The sequence below is a fragment of the Phaenicophaeus curvirostris genome, chromosome Z (genome assembly GCF_032191515.1).
Source record: "Phaenicophaeus curvirostris isolate KB17595 chromosome Z, BPBGC_Pcur_1.0, whole genome shotgun sequence".
Lineage (NCBI taxonomy): Eukaryota > Metazoa > Chordata > Aves > Cuculiformes > Cuculidae > Phaenicophaeus > Phaenicophaeus curvirostris.
In genome coordinates, this window is record NC_091431.1 from 67,154,713 (window position 1) to 67,173,824 (window position 19,112).

The 19,112-nt window shown below is 44.4% G+C and overlaps 3 protein-coding genes across 9 annotated transcripts in view; all 3 read left to right on the forward strand.

Moving 5' to 3' along the window:
* The window catches only part of UBAP2 (ubiquitin associated protein 2), a 365,909-nt gene that overhangs the window by 85,457 nt on the left and 261,340 nt on the right, over positions 1-19,112 (forward strand). The gene's annotated exons all lie outside the window — the stretch shown is intronic.
* LOC138733575 (myogenesis-regulating glycosidase-like) overlaps positions 1-19,112 on the forward strand; it is a 69,562-nt gene that overhangs the window by 28,555 nt on the left and 21,895 nt on the right. The window lies entirely within an intron of this gene.
* Positions 1,014-18,634, forward strand: LOC138733585 (uncharacterized). Of its 2 annotated transcripts, none has more exons than XM_069880950.1 (6): positions 1,014-1,501; positions 11,218-11,685; positions 14,188-14,328; positions 14,713-14,781; positions 15,325-15,415; positions 15,776-18,634. In XM_069880950.1, exons 1-6 carry the CDS (start codon positions 1,447-1,449, stop codon positions 15,981-15,983), a joined length of 1,032 nt encoding a protein of 343 aa, XP_069737051.1. In that variant the 5' UTR covers positions 1,014-1,446; the 3' UTR covers positions 15,984-18,634. The 2 variants fall into 2 exon arrangements, with proteins under 2 accessions (XP_069737051.1, XP_069737049.1); XM_069880948.1 differs by having other exon boundaries at positions 1,015-1,501; positions 11,215-11,685.

Genomic DNA, 19,112 nt, shown 5'->3' on the forward strand with positions numbered 1-19,112 from the left:
GAGAGACATGCTCACTCAGCGAATGCAGTGGAGAGCATTTACATTTTCATGCCAGTCATGCAGGGGAGAATTTAATATCTGTGTGGTTTTAAATTATAAATGCCTGGTATTTTGTGCAACTTGACTGTTTCCATGGAGAAAAGAAGCCAGTAATCCCAAAGAAACCAGTTCTGTGGTATTTTTCTTGAGCACAATGCTATAGCCAGACAGGAACAAAATCACCCACGCAAGAACTTGCCCCAACCTTCCCTTTTGTTTGACAGAAGGATATCCTTCACTGTATCCTTATCCTCCTGGGAAGAAGACAGATCCCTCCTTTGAGATGGGGGAAGCTGGGAGCCGTCAGTGCAGGGCTGAGCACAGAGGGAACTGCACCTTTGCAAGGATCTGATCCAAGCCTGTTCTCTTGCGTGGATGCTGACACTGTGCTGTTTTCATTTGACAGCTTGGCCACTAACAAAGTCAATGCCAGCTCTCAAAGGAATTCCTGGTCTCACAGGCAGAGATGGAAGGTGTGACATTGGTGCACTGGACACCAACAGGAAAAGTGAAGAGATCACTTTTGCAAGTTTTTATCCAAAAGGGTTAATTATACATCTGGGTGAGAAGGACCCAGAGAGCAGGTGGGACAGAGAAGTGCAGAAAAGTTGTGGCTGAATGGAAGCATCTTACTAGCAAAATTCTGTCTCTGGCTTCCCCTGTGCTATTTCACCTGAAAACCTTTACTCCTGTCCCTCTGGAAGGGATGTGTGGTTTTCCCGCTGTGCAGAGGCCAAACTGATACATGAAAAGCCAAACTCCACCTGAGCAACCCTGCAGCAGCACTCAGCTCCCCAGCCAGAATTTTGATCCCCATCCCATCACCGTTCAGCTCCAGATCCCCCACAAATGGTTTGCCAAGTGTTTATCTCCACTGTGACCTATAATGGTGCCTGAATTCATCTCAGCAGAGCTAATTCTCCATTAAGAGGGAACAGCCCTGTGATGGCTGAGAGCATGGTTTCAGCAGGCACATCCCACGCCCCTCCACGCACTCCGAACTTTGCCTTTTCTCGCTAGGCTAGCCCTGCGTTCTCCTCCACTCCCAGCCCTGGCAAAGGCAGCCAGCCAGCCTGCTTAGCATTCAGCTGTCAGTGCTGGGAGCAACCGTGGCTGCTAAGGAGCAGAGCTCGGTGGCTGCGAGCATCTCAGTCCAGTGTCCCCCCTATCCTGGCTCGTCATATGTTTTCTCCTATGGGATAACGACTGAGTGGGACTGCATCTCCAGGCTGATCCTTTGCTGATAAGCCAGCTGCCAAGCCTCCAGCACTAAGACAAAAGAGTTTTTATCTTCACAGCAGGATTTTCTGCTGTGAATGACAGAGGAAACGAAAAACCAAGCTTCCAGGCACTCCTCACGGGCAAGAGGCTTTGGGGGCTCCTTCACCCCTGCTGTGCTGGCAGACCATGGAACTTTTCAGGCTGAGCCTGAGCTGTATTTGCCTCCTTCCTTGGCTTGAGGGTAAGTTTTTTCTCCTTTGGGGTAGTTGGAAAGTGGGGAGTGAACTGCCCTCCAGGTTTCAATCTGCTTTCCTGCTGAAGTGTTGCTTGGGCTGCAAAGCTCTGCAATCAGTACCTGTAAAAGAAGTGTCTGTGGGTGCATTTCAAGGCAGGATTTAAAATGGGATTAAAGGCAGGGTACAGGAGAATGAGGGACAGGCTGGCAAGGTGCTGGGATGGCTTGGCCAGGGACACCATGGCATCACGCTGGATGCTTTTATAAAGTGCTTTTAAACTGCTAAGAGGAACAGATGAAGAAACTGCTCTGGGTGTGAGGCAGGCACTAAGTGATCTCCCCAGCAGTGTGTTTGATCCCTGCCCTGACCGCTCTTTCCATGCAGAGGTGAGTGAGATCAGAGCCTGCTGGTACATGGAAGAGGTGGTGGGAAAGGGAGCAGGACCTTGTCGTGTTAGTCCTGCTCGTGTGGTGGGCAGCTGGGAGTGGAACGTGATGAAGAGCTGCACTACTCATCACCACAGAGCAAACTTATTAGTTGCTCGTGTTACTTGCTGAGGTGGCTTGAAATCTGTATCCTACCTGTACACAGTAGGATTTTAAATCCAAGAACCTTTGGCTTTTGGCATACATGGGTAGGTGAGGAAAGCAGAAGTCCTGCTGAGCATCATCTGGAAGAGCTAAAGCAATGCTACCCACAGTCTCACCCACCTCATCATGGGCAGTGGGCAGCATCTCTTTTCTTTAGAAAACGGCAAAGCCCCTGAGATGATAAGTAATTCACTTTTTATTATGCTTGAGTTGTCAGGTTGAAAGAGACTCATTGAAATAAATCCCTGAAGTGCTTCAAGGTTCATTCAGTCCCTGAAGATGCAAGGAGAACAGCCTTGCTGTTTTGCACTTTACCTGCTGAGAGTTTTTCAAGCTCCCTAGTCCAGAGGACTACAACTATTCAGGCTGCACAGCTGGGATGTTTGTTCCACAAAGACAAACCTCAGACTGGTAGCTCTGACCATAGTGTCTAGAATAGAATAGGTTATTGTATAGTCTATTCTATAGACTATGTCACATAGTAGACTTTTGGGAGGGACGTGCAATGAGCCAACCTTCTGACCACTTCAGGGCTGACCAAGTTAAAGCATGTTATTAAGGGCATTGTACAAAAGCCTCTGAAACACAGATAGGCTTGGGGCACCAACCATCTGTTGGTGAAGAAATGCTTCCTAATGTCAGTCTAGACCTACCCTGGTGCATCTTTGAACCATTCCCACATGTCACATCACTGGATACCAGGGAGAAGAGCTCAGTCTTCCCCTCTCTCCACTTCCCCTCTTCTGGGAGCTGCAGAGAGCAGTGAGGTCTCACCTCAGCCTTCTTTTATCCAAACTAGACAAGCCCAAAGTCCTTAGCTACTTCTCATAGGACGTTCCTTCCAGCCCTTTTACTTTCCATTCCCTTCTCCATAAACTGTGTGCTCCATGGGCTGCTTTGAGCAGTTAGCCCTTCATTTACTCTGCAGCCAGGTCAAAGTGGTGGTTTGTGGTCCTACACATTCAGCTTTTGCTTCATTTACTGCCCTCCCCCCTCCCTCCCCCAATTCTTTCCAGTGAAAGAAAATCCACTTACTTGAATTGAATCTCTCTTTTTTGAAAGCCCTGGGCTAAGGGTACGTTACTGAACTAGTGAGGAGTGAGGAGATATTTGCATCTGTTAATTAAAAGTTACAGGAGATTCTGTTAGGACCTCGAGTTGACACCATTGTGGGATGCCAGGAGAGCAGAACAGCCTTCACAATCTCACTCTTTCTCTCACTGTAATACATGTCTTTTCTGGTGTTAGAAGAAAGTGATTCTTTACTGCTACGTTTTATGAGTAAATTAAGGAGGATCACAGGACATTTCCACACTTTTCATTCACTTTCCAGTGAATGCTTTTGGTGTATTTCAGCCAGACCGCTAATAAGGTAACAATTATCTTTATCTTCCAATACCTGGCAATGCCCAAAGCAAGGTCAAAGAGCAGAAGGCAAATACGTTCTTCCTTGGGGCTGATCTCTCCCCTATGCAGACTCCCCCCATCCCATCCTGCCTAGAATTGCTGACTTTAAAGCTCAGCAGGACAGAGGTGCTTGCTCTCAACAGACCTTTGAGGGTTTGGTTTCCTGCTGTAAACTGGAAATTCTGGAATTGCCTAAGCTGATGCTGAGAGTGGTTTCTTTGGAAAGTCCCTGCAAGCAGAGAGGGACTTTAATTGCTTTCTTAAGAAGTCAAGCTTAGTGGCAACCTGGTGAGGAATGATGAGTGGTGGGGATTTGGGCACCAGTAGGGTCTGTGAACATACAAGAAGAAAGGAAATTGCTGAAATAATACCACATTAAATGCTGATTCTTAAATGTCATTGCACTGAGTATGAGGCTGGCAGTGGCTCTGCTTGGCATCCTGGCCCCATCCCATATCCCAAGGGCCACTCTTTTCCTCCCTGAGCCCATGTGCACTGTTGGCTGCTCCCTGACCCTGCAAGCATCTCCCATGGAAGAGTCAAAGATCAAGCTTATCTGACACTTCTCCCCCATATACTTTTCCAGTCTCCAACTACTTTCTGCTTGGGGGATTTCCTGACAGCTATGAGATCTCCTCCCTTAGTTTGTGCAGGCTTTCCCTGGCAGCAAGGATGCATGGCTGCTGGGTGCAGAGCCAACTCCTGCATGCTTTGAGTCTTCCCTTGGTCCTCCTTATTCCATCTGGGATCACTTCTTGTTCAGTCAGACCCTGCCCATTCTCTCCAGACCTCTCTGGATTTTATAAACCTCCATTGTGTCCCCCCAGGGCCTGGTTTTCCCTACATCAGCTTTGTGTTGACTTCACCAACCTCCCCTGCTTCCTATCATTATTCATGTGTTTTTCCATGCCAAAACCTTCCTTCTATTCCTATGGTTGCTCTGCTCTCTTCGAGGTCTATGCTGAGATATCTGGTCAAAAGTGGACCTTGCAATAACATGGAATTATATGAAGCCTTGTTGATGAACCGAAAGAAAGACTTTATTAAAAAAGAAGAGATGGTAGAGAAAAAATACACAGCCCACTGTGACTGCCAGATGCAACAGCTGGGAAGTACTCTTGGAGAGACTGGAAAACAATCTGAGTGCAGACCAAGAAGTACTTGCAATCAAGTACTTGCACTGACAAGTCGTTTGCCAGGTAATTGCTGGCAGCTACCAGTAGGTTTTGTTGACTTCATCGTAAAAATGACACAGCTTGATAGGAGCTGATCCACTGCCCAAAGTGATGGAAATTGTACTCCCATAAACCCAGAGCTCCCAGTTGCCATGTAGCTGCTCACCCAGCTCCTGTTCTGCCTGTTCTGCTGGGCCTGATGGGCAGACACTTGTTTGCTCACGAACAAGGGATCACCAAGTTCCAACTAGCATCATCCATACATAGATTGGCCACATCCTCTGACCTGTCATGTACATAAGTGTCTCTAAACTTTATATCTAAGTAAGCACAGTTGCAGGCTGAGGGAGAACTAGAACAAAATAATCAGAGAATCATAGAATAGTTTGGGTTGGAAGGGACCTTAAAGATCCTCTCATTCCAATCCCCCTGCCATGGGCAGGGAAACCTTCCACTAGATCAGGTTGCCCAAAGCCCCATCCACTCTGGCTTGAAATAATGCAAACGTTTGTTCTAGTCAACGGCAAATTTTGCAAAAAATACGTAATCTCATCTCCTGCCATGCTGGTCTTGAGTGCAAACTCAGGCAAAAGAGATAAAGTCAGTGCTTCCCTGTGCACATTTGGATTTCCTGCCTTTAACCAAAAATATTAGGGTCACCACACCTCTCTAACAATAGCAAGTGTCTTTCAGGTGTTTTTAATTTCCTCATCCCATGGCCCTGGGCTGGTTTCTTGTTCAAGCAGCAAAGAGGGGCTTGCTCCCTTGGATGGAGGGAGATCATCTTATGAGAAAGAATTCTTGCTGGACTGCATTCAGGCTTGCTCCTACTCACTTATTCAGGGCCTTGTTTGTCCACACACAATAGCGTCTCAAGCTGCTTGCTTCTGTTAGTTTCAATGTAATATTCCTGCAAGTGATCCTGCAGGGCAACATCTTCTACCAAGCTCCATCTGCACAGGGAAATTCTTGCCTTAACTGGGAGCTTCCCTCTTCTGCTACTGCTACTTCTCATTGCTACCTGGTTCTGACCCTCTATAGGAGGTGGAAGCAGCCTGCTGGGACCTGGGGGACAGGGCAGCTCAGAAACAACTTTCCCTCCTATTTGGAAAAGGCATCACGGCAGGATATGAAAACTTTAGGCCATTGCAGCAAATTCTTCTTGATGCTATCACAGTTACATGAAAGTCTCTTCTGCCTTCCTCCAATGTCTTTGTAGGTGGGCTACAAAAGCCCTACTCTACACCAAGTCCTGAATTTGAATCCTTGTCATGGATGTGGATAGAAGAGAGTGGTAGCTCTGCATTACCAGTGTGAGACCCAGAGCAGCAGAGGCTGTGTTCGCCTCCAGGGAGAAGGTCCCATAAGCAGTACCAGGGTAAGAAATAGTGTTATCCCCATTACCACAGTGTCTGAGTAGCTAAAGATTCCTTTCCCCACATTCCCTGGTTAGTTTTATTACTTCTGGGCTGGGGCCATTTCTGGTAGGAGCTAGAATCTCTTGGCAGCTGTTTTTAGAAACAGGGCAAAGACCAAATTGCTGGCAGGGCAACTTGAGATGATGGCAGTCTTCCAAACCCTTTTCCCACCTGATGCACCTGGAACTACAGCAACAGATCAATAAGGGGACCCTAAATCCTGGGAGAGCTGATATTCAGGAGGAGTTATGCAAAGAAGCAGACATACGTAATGTATACAAGAACATCATGGGTCAGTCTTCACGGGTGCATGCTCCGTAGACAAGATAGGATCATCTGGAGTAGCAAACAGTGGAGGCAGATAAACCAGAGCAGGAAACCCTCTGGCTTGTCTTACCATAAGTCAGGCTGTGGCAAGGTTTCTCAGTAACAGTACATGTACCCCTAGTGCTGTGCTCATTTTGGGTGGAAGCCACAGAGACAGCTTGGAGACTTTTCTCCAAGCCACAGTGGGCACAGGCGGCATGACTCAGGATGACCTGCATACGGTGGTACCTAAGAAGAGCTGTATTTGGGAGCTCTCCTGAGCTTTAGGACGTCCCCACAAAGCAGTCCCCGTGAGAGCTGCCGTGGTTGCTGCAGATGGGTAAGTGCCTTTGAGGACAAGCAGAGACAGGAAAAGGTAATTTCCTAACTGTGACTCAGTGGTCGTTTTTTTCACTACAGAAAACACCTACTTGCCAAGAGAAACTGAGCTAATCAAAGGATTTTGCCAAGACTTAGGAAGCCCATCAGGGAAGGCAAAACCAGCAAAACCCAATGCTGAGGTTCCCCGTGCAGTGTTCTGTGTGAAACCTGCAGTGTTCTGAGAACCTGTGCTTGCTCAGCTCTGACTTACCCCTCCCTTCTGCAGAGCCTTTAAGTGGAGCAACCCACACCCATACAATTTGCAAAATAACTTTGATCAAGCTGTCACAGGCATTGCTTTAAAAAAGCCTAAAGTTTCTTAGCCAGATTGGGATTACTGGTAACCAAGGCTCTTCTGGTGGCATTACCTTAATTAGGAATACTGCATGGGTTTTGCTGCTAATCCTACAAGGAACAGCATGTCCCAAGGGTGGCCGTGCTGCAGAGAGGCAGGGGACTATATTTGCTTGCTTTTCTTTCTTCTAACCAGGCACAGTGACAGTATCACAGAACAAACAAGCTGGCATCAAGTGCCTTTGCTAGAAATTGTTTACTTTGTTCCTAAAAATACGAAGAGGCCAAAATGTTCAAGCATGAGCAGCTCAAAGCAGGCATCTACTCATGTTCTGTGGGTAAGGCTGGCATTTTCCAGACACAGTTAGTCCCCTCCCCAGGGAATACACTGGATGCTCTGCCTGCTCCAGATTAGCATTCCCAAAATGTTAGGGCGGATAGCCTTATTTGCAGGGCTACCGGAGAGTGGGACTTGGCTGTGTTAAGGAAAAAAGTCATTTTGCCTCCTGAGTAAGGATTCTCAGAACCTGGTGTGTATCCCAAGGTAAATATTCCCCAGCTTCATCTGTGGGTCTACCACTTGAAGGCCCCACTGCTGGAGGTGTCTAAGATGAGGTTGGATGAGGCTTTGACCAAGCAGACCTAGTGGAAGGTGTCCCCACCTATGGCAGGCGGGTTGGAACTGGATGATCTTTGAGGTCCCTTCCAACCCAAACCATTCTATGATTCAATGTGCAATGCTGACAGTTACCTGTACCCAATTTTAAGTTGTTCACTTAGATATCAACTTCTCAACATCAGGAAATGAATAATGGATGGGTAGTGGATGGTGAACCTGTATGAAGGAAACAGGCTCACATCTTGGCAGGGATCACAAAACATCACAAGGAAAATCCTGCTGTCAGGCTAGCCAGCCTGACTAGGAACTCAACATCACTGTTAGTAGGCAAGACAATCAGACCACGGTTCAGAGGAGAAGGATTATGGCTCCAGCTTTGCTGCTACTCTTCCATGTAATGTCAAACCAAGCAAAGTTTAGCTAGACCTCTGTTTCCAAGCCGCAAAATCACGGTCAGTCTTTTGGACCTGAGGTACAGTGTGAAGATAAAAATCTGTTAATTACTTTGTGTCATACCATGCTGAGCTGCACAAATCTCAAAGGAAAGCACTCCAGTTGTAGTGTGGAGGTTCCTGGACCTTCAGTGAGGAGAGCTTCTCAAAACTGAGACCAGCATAAAACCAAGAAAGCTGGTAGAAAGGAGCAGCTCAAAAGGAGAAAGGGCTGGTAGGTAATATGGACGCATGCAATGCTTGCTGCTAATGTGTAGGTTACACAGTGATTCTTTAGAGGGGAATGTATACTACTAGGGATCATACACAGAAAACAAAACACAAATCTGCCAGCTGGGTTAAACAGCAACAGTGTCATTTTTTTTTTAAAATGAAACTTTCAAATGGACAGTAATTTCCAAGCAAGAAAAAGTAAAAAAAAAAACCAAACCAAAAAATGAGAGATCCTGGCATATTTAATTACAAAAAAAAAACGTAATAAAACTTATGAGAAAAAGATTTAGAGGAGTAACCCAGAGAGAGCATTAAAAAAACTACTAATAGAAGTTTCCAGATGTATCAGAAGTAGGAACTTGGTGGGGACCAGGAGGCCAAAAACTAACTGATGTAAATATAAGAAGGACTGGCAAGGCAGGGATGGGTTGAGAGGCTGAATGGGTTATTGGTGCTGGTGTCCACTTCAGACATGGTCAGGGAGATCCTCACACAGCAGCCACTCCCTGCAGTCTGAAGAATGTTATAAACAGAATTGGCAACAGAGGAAGTTTTAGGGCAAAATAAATAATCTGTGGTAAATGACCAGCCCAGATGGCATTCACAGTGAGTTACAGGAAAGTAAAGATGACATTTTTATTTACGCTTCTAAGGAGCAGGTAAATTCTGTCCTAGAGCAGCGTCAGCACTAAAAAACTGTGTTCTTACAATTAAGTCCATCTTAAAAGAGATCCTTGCACAGTCTGATGAAACACAGGTCACTAGGTTTGATTTCTGCAAGTCAGTAGAGACAAAGAATAGAATTTGCTGACACACAGATAAGTAGGAGAAGAGTCAATACAGCTTTTGTAGAGTGAATGCCTGACATCTGTGGTGGAATCGATGAGTAAATAAACATAATGAGCTGATCTAGACCTTGTGCTTAGGTTTGCAACAGGCTTTTGGTAAGAGTCTGCTACCTAAGTCCTTAAGAAACTTGATTGCTGTGAATTAAAAGAGAGATTTCACCCACTGACTGGAACAAAGAGATGGAGTAAATTGACAGTGATCACAGCAAAGTGGAGGTATTAGCGGGTCCTGACAAGTGCTACAAAGATGATCAGAGGGCTGGAGCACCTCCCATATGAGGACAGGCTGAGAGAGTTGGGGCTGTTCAGCCTGGAGAAGAGAAGGCTCTGAGGAGACCTTACAGTGACTTTCCAGTACCTGAAAGGGGCTACAAGAAAGCTGGGGAGGGAGTGTTCCTAAAGGCTTGTGGTGATAGCATGAGGGGGAACGGGTATAAACTGGAGAGGGACAGATTTAGACTAGATACAAGGAAGGATTTCTTCACCATGAGGGTGGTGAGGCACTGGCACAGGTTGCCCAGGAAACTGTGGGTGCCCCATCCCTGGAAGTGTTCAAGGCCAGGCTGGATGGGGTCTTGGGCAGCCTGACCTAGTGGGAGGCATCCCTGCTCATGGCAGGGGGCTGAAAATGGATGATCTTTAAGGTCTCTTCCAACCCAAGCTATTATATGATTCTATGAGAGCTCTTTTAAGCTATTATTCATATTCTTGGTATTGTGTTCCGGCTTCTGTTTACACTGTCATTATTTTTTTCATGCACTGAGCCAAATACTTGTTGCCAGGGAAAAGTATTGTTCTTTGCTTTGGGAGAGGAAACTGCAGGAATAGTTGTATAGATAAACATCAGTGTTCTTGTCTAACATCACTTTTCAGTCTCCTCTTACTCTTTACGCTCAATATGCTGATGGGTCTTTTATAATTCTGACTCCTGGGGAAAAGAGGAAAAAAAATAATGCAAAAGCTGGGAGTTACCATGTGTTATTGTAATGAAAATTAAAAGATATCTCAGAATTTATAGAAACTTGAATCGTTTATTTCTGTCCCACTGTCTTAGGCATAAAATACACAGCAGAAGGTACACCCACATCAGTGGCAGATGGTTTAGCATTTAACATTTTGGTCAGGATGTTGACAGGCCACACCTGATGATTTTGTACTGAAAATAGGGGTAATTGTTCAGCTAGCAGGATGACATCCATCCCAAGTTATCAGAGATGTTGAGACCCGTTGCTATTAAAAGCAACAAGTACAGAAATTGCTTCAAATAGCGTGTCTGTTGGGGGGCAGCTGTACTGTCTCTCTCTTATAAAAGGATCCTTCAAAGTGATACCTTCAAGCCTGGGGAGCACAGATCAATGTCAGTTGTGCTAAACCCCAGCCTATTTCAATACCTACATGAGTTGTGTCAGCCGAGTACCTCCAGAATTCTGATGGGTTATGGTTTTATTCCAGAGTTGTTGGAATATGACTAGAAGCCATTTAATGGAAACAGTAGCCCAAGGTGGACTAACGGGCTCCAGATCAATAGCTTCTGGGGAATTCAGAGATTTCAACTGCTTTTTTATAAAAAAGTTTTGATTCTGATAGGAACAAAAAAACCCAAACCATCTTATTATCTTGGAGGGAGGGAAGGAAGATCTAAGGAAGATGGGTATGTATCTAAAGCTACCATCGGCTGAAATATTGAACTAAATATACAATTATATAAGGTAGGTACTTCATAACAGTACAACTGTTGGAATGTGAGGTTTTCCCCACAAGTTACATGCGTTATTTATGCCATTGTTATTTTTCTCTAGTATTGCTCTTGGCTATTTGCACACCCAGTATTTAAAAGAAATGTCATTCTGAGGAACTAGGAAGCTGTGGAAACTCTTTCTCTAGGCATGCCCACCCAGGAAAGGACTGGTGGGACATTCCTCCCCTTCCCCAATGCTTTTACAATGTCTGGTGCTCAGAAAATGCATTTGCCTTGGACATGCACAGTACTAAACCATGCTCTGATTGTACCACAGTAGCAGAGGGACAAGGCTTCCTCATAAGGAACACCCGGCTGGAAAAGTGCATTCGCATCTCCCACCACAAGACCAACAGCATCAGCCTGACCAACTGCAAGGTGCACTCCCAGCAGCAGCAGTGGAGCTGGGACGCCGCCACCAGGACCATCATTAGCCTTCAAACAAAGCAATGCCTGTCAGCCCACAAGACACTGGAGTACGCGTTGGTCAAGCTGGAGCCCTGCGGGGACTGGGAACGCCAAGCATGGTCCTGCAGCAAGAAGGGACACTTGACCCTACAGAGCTTGGGGCTCCACCTCAGCACCAAGGATGGAGGCCACAAGGTCTTTGTCTCAAGGCAGAAGGACAAGTACAGCAGGTGGAAGACTTCAGCAGATGAAACCATCTGTTCTGCTGCCCACACAGCAGCTCTGAGGGCCAGTAAACCAACGCAACAAGCCGTAGACACATGGGTGTGGAGCTATGAAAGTAAGATGAGGTAGATTTAGCATCAGATAACATCTAACCTTAGTTGTCACCCAAGATACCTAACACCAGGCTTGCCTCTGTCATTCTAACTCATGGTCATTTTTCCCCATTGGAAAGAAAGCAAACGGCTCCAACTCAGCCCAGCTACTTGGTACCACACTTTCCAGTAGTTGCTGTTCAGGGTTTTCCAGAAAGTCAAGTATTTTTGAAAGCACATCTGTATGGTGCCCGTACCTAAGAATAATTTTAATTGCTTGAGCCTCTCAAGTCTAAAACAACAAAGAAAGCCCCATAAATTCAGGAACTTAAGAATTTGAAGGGGCTTTTAGTGCTTTGGGATGTTATTTTTGGTAACAAGAAAACTGAAAGCAGCTGAAAGCCTCTTTTAAACCTGAATGAACTACTGAGAAACAGCAATATTTGAAATGAAAAATTGTTGTTTCAGTTTCTAAGCAATACGTTACAATTATCCCCTGCCAGACCCCAAAAGTGCACGTCACTAAAGAAACCACAGTCTTAACCTTCATCCCATACTCTCATGATCATCAAAACTGATCCTCGCTCCTGGTGCCTGATGTAACCATAAAGAGATGAGTGAAAACACAGCAAGTAGTGGGAGTTAGTCAATGTGCTGCTCTCCCCTTGCATTAAGAAGAAATAGAACATGACACCAAAAATTATTAAATTTTTTTTTTTATTAAATTAAAAATTATTAAAAAAATCTGGTTTATGTTATCAGTTTTGTGGCCTTCATCTCTGCTAAGAAGAATAATCTCTGCCTTCATGAATCTTCACTATCCTCTGCCTACACTGGGCCCACAAAGTCTGGCCGTCTTGGCGTTAGGTGTTAGAAACCAGGCTAATTCATATCAGGCATAGTCATTGCACAAGACACGACTGTCATCATTTGTCAGATGGCCAGTGAAGGCCATCACGGTCCAGTCTCTTTCTCCCCTTCATTTAGTCACTTACGCTAAGGAAGGTGGTTCGAGGACTTTTCTTGTGAAGTTTTGTGTAGAACTGAGATCTGAAAATCACACTCAGTTCCTCCCCTCCTCTCCCTTCATAGACTCCAGGGACAGAAAAGAGCAGGCTTTTGTAATTACTCTTCTGTGTTTGTCCACTCTACAGGTGATGAGGGTCCCATCCTTCCTCAGGGGAAATTATTTACATACATGAGGCTATTCCTTACCTTAAGTCCTGATGGCCACAGTGAGATTTTGATCTTTGTAAAAATGAGTAAAGAGAAAATATGATTTATCTGGTTGGCATACGCAAATGGATTGTGAGTATAACGTTTTGGCACAAAGAGGTTATATCTAATTCTAAATAAAATGGGATACAACAGGCTTTTTTTTGGTTGTCATGTGCAGATAAGCTGGTCTTTTTAATGAGGTTTTTAATTAGCCAACTAGAACATGTAATTACCACAAACCAATAGTCACAAGTGTTAGTGTTTGTTTAACATGAAGGTAAATACAGCCAGTACAAATTAGATACCATAATAATCTAGTTAAATATAGGCTAGGAAATGCGTGGAACATTCAAGATATGGGAAAAAGGCATGTGAAAAGGGCATTTACATTCCCCAAGGCAATGTTCCTGGCTTCCTAGGGCTGCCTCGGAGCCAGGCTCCCCAAATAAGGCTATGACAGTAAACATACAGCAGGCTTTAAATCGGGTTGTCCCAGTTAGTGTGTCTTGTGCAAACAGATCATTTTCCTATCAAGCCCATGGTTCAGAGTCTACTGGAGGGAACCTCTGACTACTCAGTAACAACATCAAAGTCCTCTGCATTTGTTTAGGCCTCTCTTATTCAAGTTTCTGTTGACCATCAACAGACAACTTTTACTTCAGTGGGTTATTTTCTCAATAAATTACACCCCTGTACCTGTGGATGCTTATGCCACAGGAAGGGATGATGTTAAGATAAGCAGTTGGGAGCCCTTCAGATATGAGTTTCTTGATCTTCCCACATGCATCAGTGCATGAGAAGGTTGACTACTGCTGCCACAAGACTTCCCCCAACCTTCCTTCTAGCTACTGGATGCCTCCCCACGTACCCTACTTCTACATTAAGACTGGAAAGGCAAACGATGCCATTGAGCCTTGCAGGAGGTATGGACTATTTACGACCATTTCTTCACCTGCTGTGTTGGTAATACCTGTGATGCTTAACTACAGTTCTGCTTGTCTCTTCCTCACACCTCATTCAATAGCTGGTGTTGTGCTACACTTTTTAGACCACCAGAAAACAAGCTCTGCTTTGGCTGTGGATTCAGTTCAGAGAGGTTCATTTCATCTTTTAAAATCTGTGAGAACTGAGACCCCCCATACATGGGAGGAGGTGATCACTACAGCACTACATCCCATTTGCATTGCAGGGTGGAGGACTAACACAGCAGGGCTGGTCTCTCCTCCCTTTCCAGGCATTGTGCATACCCAGGTTACTGTACAAAACGTAAATTATAATCACACATCTTTGCTTTATTTCCTTCCAAGCTAAAACCATTGATTCATCAAAGATTGATGCCATGGACAGAGAATCTTCTGTGGGCTTGACTGATCAGCCTCTGGCTAACAAATTTAACAGCACAGTGTCTCCAGTGAAGACCAAACAGGCACATCTCCCAGTAAATGAGGGTGAGCACTTCTCTTTTCTGAGTATGTATGTATGAACATCAGGAAGGAAAGTGTGAGTGGCATGTAGAGATTCCTGAAGAACCTCCATGTGTACCACTGAGCGGTTCAAGCCTTAGCTCTCACACAATTTGTTGAGATGTTTGCCTTGGCAAGCAGTTCAGTGATATGGTCACAGTCTTAGCCTGGAGGCACAGCCATCAGGTATTTTAGGAACAAAAAATATCTGTGGCTGTGGAACAGTGAGGAACACCAAAGTTCCCTTTTCCTTTCTGGCTCCATACAAAGGTGATCTGTGGTTATGCTGCAGCCTCAGGAGCAACTTGGGTCTTCCTCAAGTACAACAGTGGAATCTGCTAATCTGAGCCTCTCTGCTTCTTTCCCCAGATGTGTCCCACGATCACTCTAAAAAGCACCACGGAAATCGAGGGAAAAATGCTGGGGCCAGACTTGCAGGTAGGTCCAGGAATTAGCCAGAGGAGGATGAGACCCTAAGATGAAGGTTCATCAATGCCCCTGACCTTCCCACCAATACAGAGCTACGTTCCCCTGGGTAATGCTGAGGATGCTCAGTAGGGAACAAGGCCACCAAATTACTTGTCAGAAAATCTCCTTTTACAGACTAAATTAATCTCCTGAGGTCTAGAGCGCAAAATTGAGTAAAAACATGCAAATGCTTTGTCCCAACTCAACAGGAGAAACAGACACCCACTAGCCCTTGTGCCTTCCCCCAGTCCTCCTTATTTCATATCAAATTGCTGCAGAGCAGAGAAGCATGAATAGGTACCATCTTCCTAGCAAGAAAGGAAACCTTTATGTGGCCATTTTCAATAGAGGGGTTCTCTGCAGTGTATTTCAGCTGTAAGGTGTTGATATTATGGATAAATCTGCAAGTCTTCAGGGACTTTGTAGGTGTTTTTTGTAGCAATCATATCTATTTTATAAGTACTGGGATAGGCAGAACAAACGCATGATTGCTTTTTATGATATCCTTTCCAGGCACCAACTGGAAGACGGCCATGCTGGTCCTCAGCCCCTTGGCATTCATACTGGGATTAATAATACTGACACTCAATGTTCATTACAACAAGTGAGTGAGATTAAGATTAATTCAGTTTGCCACCTCCCTATAGAGCATTTCAAAACAGAAGTCTTCACCTCGGTATGCTTCCCAATCCCACACCTGACGTGTCTGGCTCTCAGCAGCTGGGTCTGCTTACCCATGATGTCATCCTAGATGACTTCTTCTCTCTGCCACCCTGTTTCTCCCCTCTATTCATTATCTCACACAAATGCAACCACTGATGTTGGCTCCTTCTCCCTCACACACCTTGTGGCATCCCAGAAGGTTCAGAGAATTTGGGCACAATGATTGCTGATCCAGTTCACACGGAGAAGCAGCCAAGAGACAGCCAGATGCAGTTATGCATACTCTTCTCTCTTCTCCTAGGAAGAAGAAAATCCTCTCTGCTCTGAAGAGCTCCCCAGCAAACAGCAGCAGAGCTGACTTACGGGAGCCATCTCCCTTAAGAAGAGGTCCCCAGACATACCTTCCACCATCTCGCTCCCCTTCCTTGAGGCATGGAGAGATCCTCATTGAGTGGAAAGATGGGACTGTCACTCCTCTTTTTGATAATGCCTACTACCAAATGGACTAGCTCTGAAATAACAGAGCTATTGTTCCATCCTGGGTCACTCTTCCCTCTAGGAAGAGTGCCACCATAGCCCATCTCCTCCCTCGCCTTGCTGTTCTGACAGGGAGTTGTAAGCACTATTTGGGGATATTTTAACATTTGAGAGCAATCTCTTTGCACAGCACGAGGTTGCAGCAAGCAGAGCAGATTGTATGGCTTGTATAGGCACACGCTGCTTACCTCTTCCAGAGCTGATTTAACCCATAGCCAAACCCAGACTTAGCTAAATGAAGCTGAGACTCACCAGCTGCAACTGTCCATCACCCTGAAATTTTAAACTCACTGAGCACATGAGAAAGTAAAACCTTGGAGACAAGGTGTAGTTGAAAAAAAGTCCCAGTGATTCTTAAATCCTTTTTAAGATAAAACTAGCTGCCAACAGACACAGAAGGCTGTCAGTTACTTTGTCAATGTGAGAACACAGCTAAGAAGCACTGCCTTCAAGACTCAAAAGATTAGAGAGACTTCTCCAAATATCTGCCAAAATACTTCCCCCACTAATTTATTGATTAAGCAACACCAAGTCATTTTTCTAACTTACACACCTTTGTCCTCTCTGCATCACTGCAAGGGCCTTGCTGAAAGAGTATGTATGTCTCAAAATATTCTCATACCTAGGATGTAGTGGACCTTATTATAACACATCCTCCTTCTTTACGTAGAATGACAAGTAATGCTGGTGATTCTTGTCAGGGATACTACATTATTCTGCTCTTTTATACCAGCTTCTATCTCTGATTTCCTATAGTCATATGGAATAGCCAAAGAACTTGTAACTGCTCCCACCTAGAGTAGTAATAAATTCTTTTCCTAGAAAGGAGTAAGGCACTATGTTCAGCCTTTACACAACTTGTATGAGCATAATAAGTTCTGACCCATCACAGTCCTGATCTTTACTCAGTAAAACTTGCAAGGTCTTAGCACTTTCTTAACATTCATGAACTTATGCTTTCCTTCTCTCTGATGTCTTGATGATGTAAATTGTAATCACAGCTATATATCAGGAATTATTTGGAGAAAGAAATACTAACAGCAAGAGATTACAAGCATGAATCTGCATCAGTATATTTGTTCAGCAGAGCAAAGGAAACCATATCCTAACCTGACTCTTGCTCAGATTTAAATATTTTTCACTTTACCCAAATAAAGTTGCTGCGTTGTTTCAGTGGAGTTCGGACTTTAGCTCTAGAACTCTATTTTACTTACCCCAAGACACTAGGGAATTTAAAGTCTTTAATTTTTTATTACTATTATTATTATTTTCCTTTTTATACATATATCTACAGCCTGGTAAAAATATAACTTCCACAAGGTATGACCAAAAACTCAGCTGGTCTCAAGAAAGAAATACAACCTTATTGGTTCAGGGCATAAAAAAATCATAAAGGTTGGAAATAAATGCCTTCTCCAGGCAAGTTAACCCATAATTATTTGCTGGAAGGTTTCCCACACACTCCTTGGGAAAATATTTTACTACTAGACATGGGCAGAGGAAGAACTCTTTCTTCACTAGTGAGCAGGTCAGAGTTAAATTCTGATATTCCAACGATTTCACTTTAAAACAGATTCAAATGCTTCTGGCTCAAGTTTCCAAGTGTGTAATATTCATTTCACACAGAAAATTTGTGGGAATACATTCTGTACATAAATCCCTCAAAATGCACACATAGTGCCTCATCAATTATCATGGTTACGTCCCTTGTACCTTTTTCACCCACAATTAAGATGCCTGCCTTTGAAATTTTGTCTGAGCACATCACTTTACAGCACATGGCACTTGATACTCACCAAAACCTTGATGCACTTTGAGAACACCATGTAGGCAGAGCCACTAGAATGCAAATGCTTATGTGGAGTTCAGCTAATGCTGTGCTTTCCAAAGCAGCAAGTGCTTATGTTCATTACTGCTGAATGAGCAGAACAGATGACTTGTTGATGACTCTCTATAATTAATACTTAATATGCTAATCTTGCTCCTACAAGTGAAGGCAGTAACACCATTGTTTACATAGCGCTGATTAAATGGCAGGTCAAACAATTGTGAAAAAAATAAGACTGTGACGCAGCACAGGCTTTTAACGGATTTCTCCCCCCCTCCTTTACTGTTTGTTATCTTTTAGTTATTTCTCACTGGTTTACCTACGTTAGATGCTAGAGACCAAATTTTCCAAGGTATGGATAGAGGACCCGAAGATGAGTCTTCAAAACATGAGATCTTAAAAAGCACATTAACCAAATGCTGGCCAGGAAAGACTCCAAAACAGCTGAATCTACCTTGGGCAGGACTAGGTGACACCCTCTCCATCCTCTGCTTTTGAAGACAGCTGAGAAACACTCAGAGCAATTGCACAAATGGCGTGCTATTCACACTTTGCCTGAATGCATTACTTGTAAACAGCATTCATAATCAAAATAAAACCTGACTGTAGAGCGGAGGAGCACTGAAATTGTTTATGGGTGTATATATACACACAAATACTAAAAACCACTTATAGCGCATCCTTTCTTGTGTCTGTATATACATGCAAAAAAACCAATGTGCTGTAAGTGGGCTTTTATTCATCGGTCTACAGGAATGTAACAGTGTGACACTCCTGTCACAGTGGTACTAGTGTTACTAATATAGGCTGCACTGAAGGATTAGTGCTGGAAAACTGCAGAATAACATGGTGCTCAACTGCTGCCCATATTTCTCAGCCCAGCTATGCCACATCTCTGATACTGCAGGTCTTCTCCAGGGCTGATGTGATGCTGATAACCCTCAAGTCACTCCTGCAGCAAGATGGAAGATAAACTGGAAATGAGGCCTTGCAAGGTTCAAAAGCTTAAGCAGCAAAGGCTAGAGGAGACAGAGGGATAAAGGGGCGCTTGTTCTCCCCAAAGTTCCCTGGGATTCAGAAAGCCTCATTCCTTGCCTAAAAAATTCAATAATTCCATTGTGCTTTTTTGGTATGTATGTACCAAAACATTATACCTATATGCCCATACAAGGACAGGCCAAGAGAGTTGGTCTTGTTCAGCCTAGAGAAGCAAAGGCTCTAAGGACAACTTATAGCAGCTTTCCAATACTTAAAGGGGCCTACAGAAAGGGCT

Bases quoted from the DNA above. Each gene is read 5' to 3' on its own strand.
- LOC138733585 (XM_069880948.1), top strand. From the start codon at position 1,447: ATGGAACTTTTCAGGCTGAGCCTGAGCTGTATTTGCCTCCTTCCTTGG. The intron at 11,686-14,187 runs GTAAGATGAGGT...TTTCCTTCCAAG, and splicing joins ATGGGTGTGGAGCTATGAAA to CTAAAACCATTGATTCATCA. The intron at 14,329-14,712 runs GTGAGCACTTCT...TTCTTTCCCCAG, and splicing joins ACATCTCCCAGTAAATGAGG to ATGTGTCCCACGATCACTCT.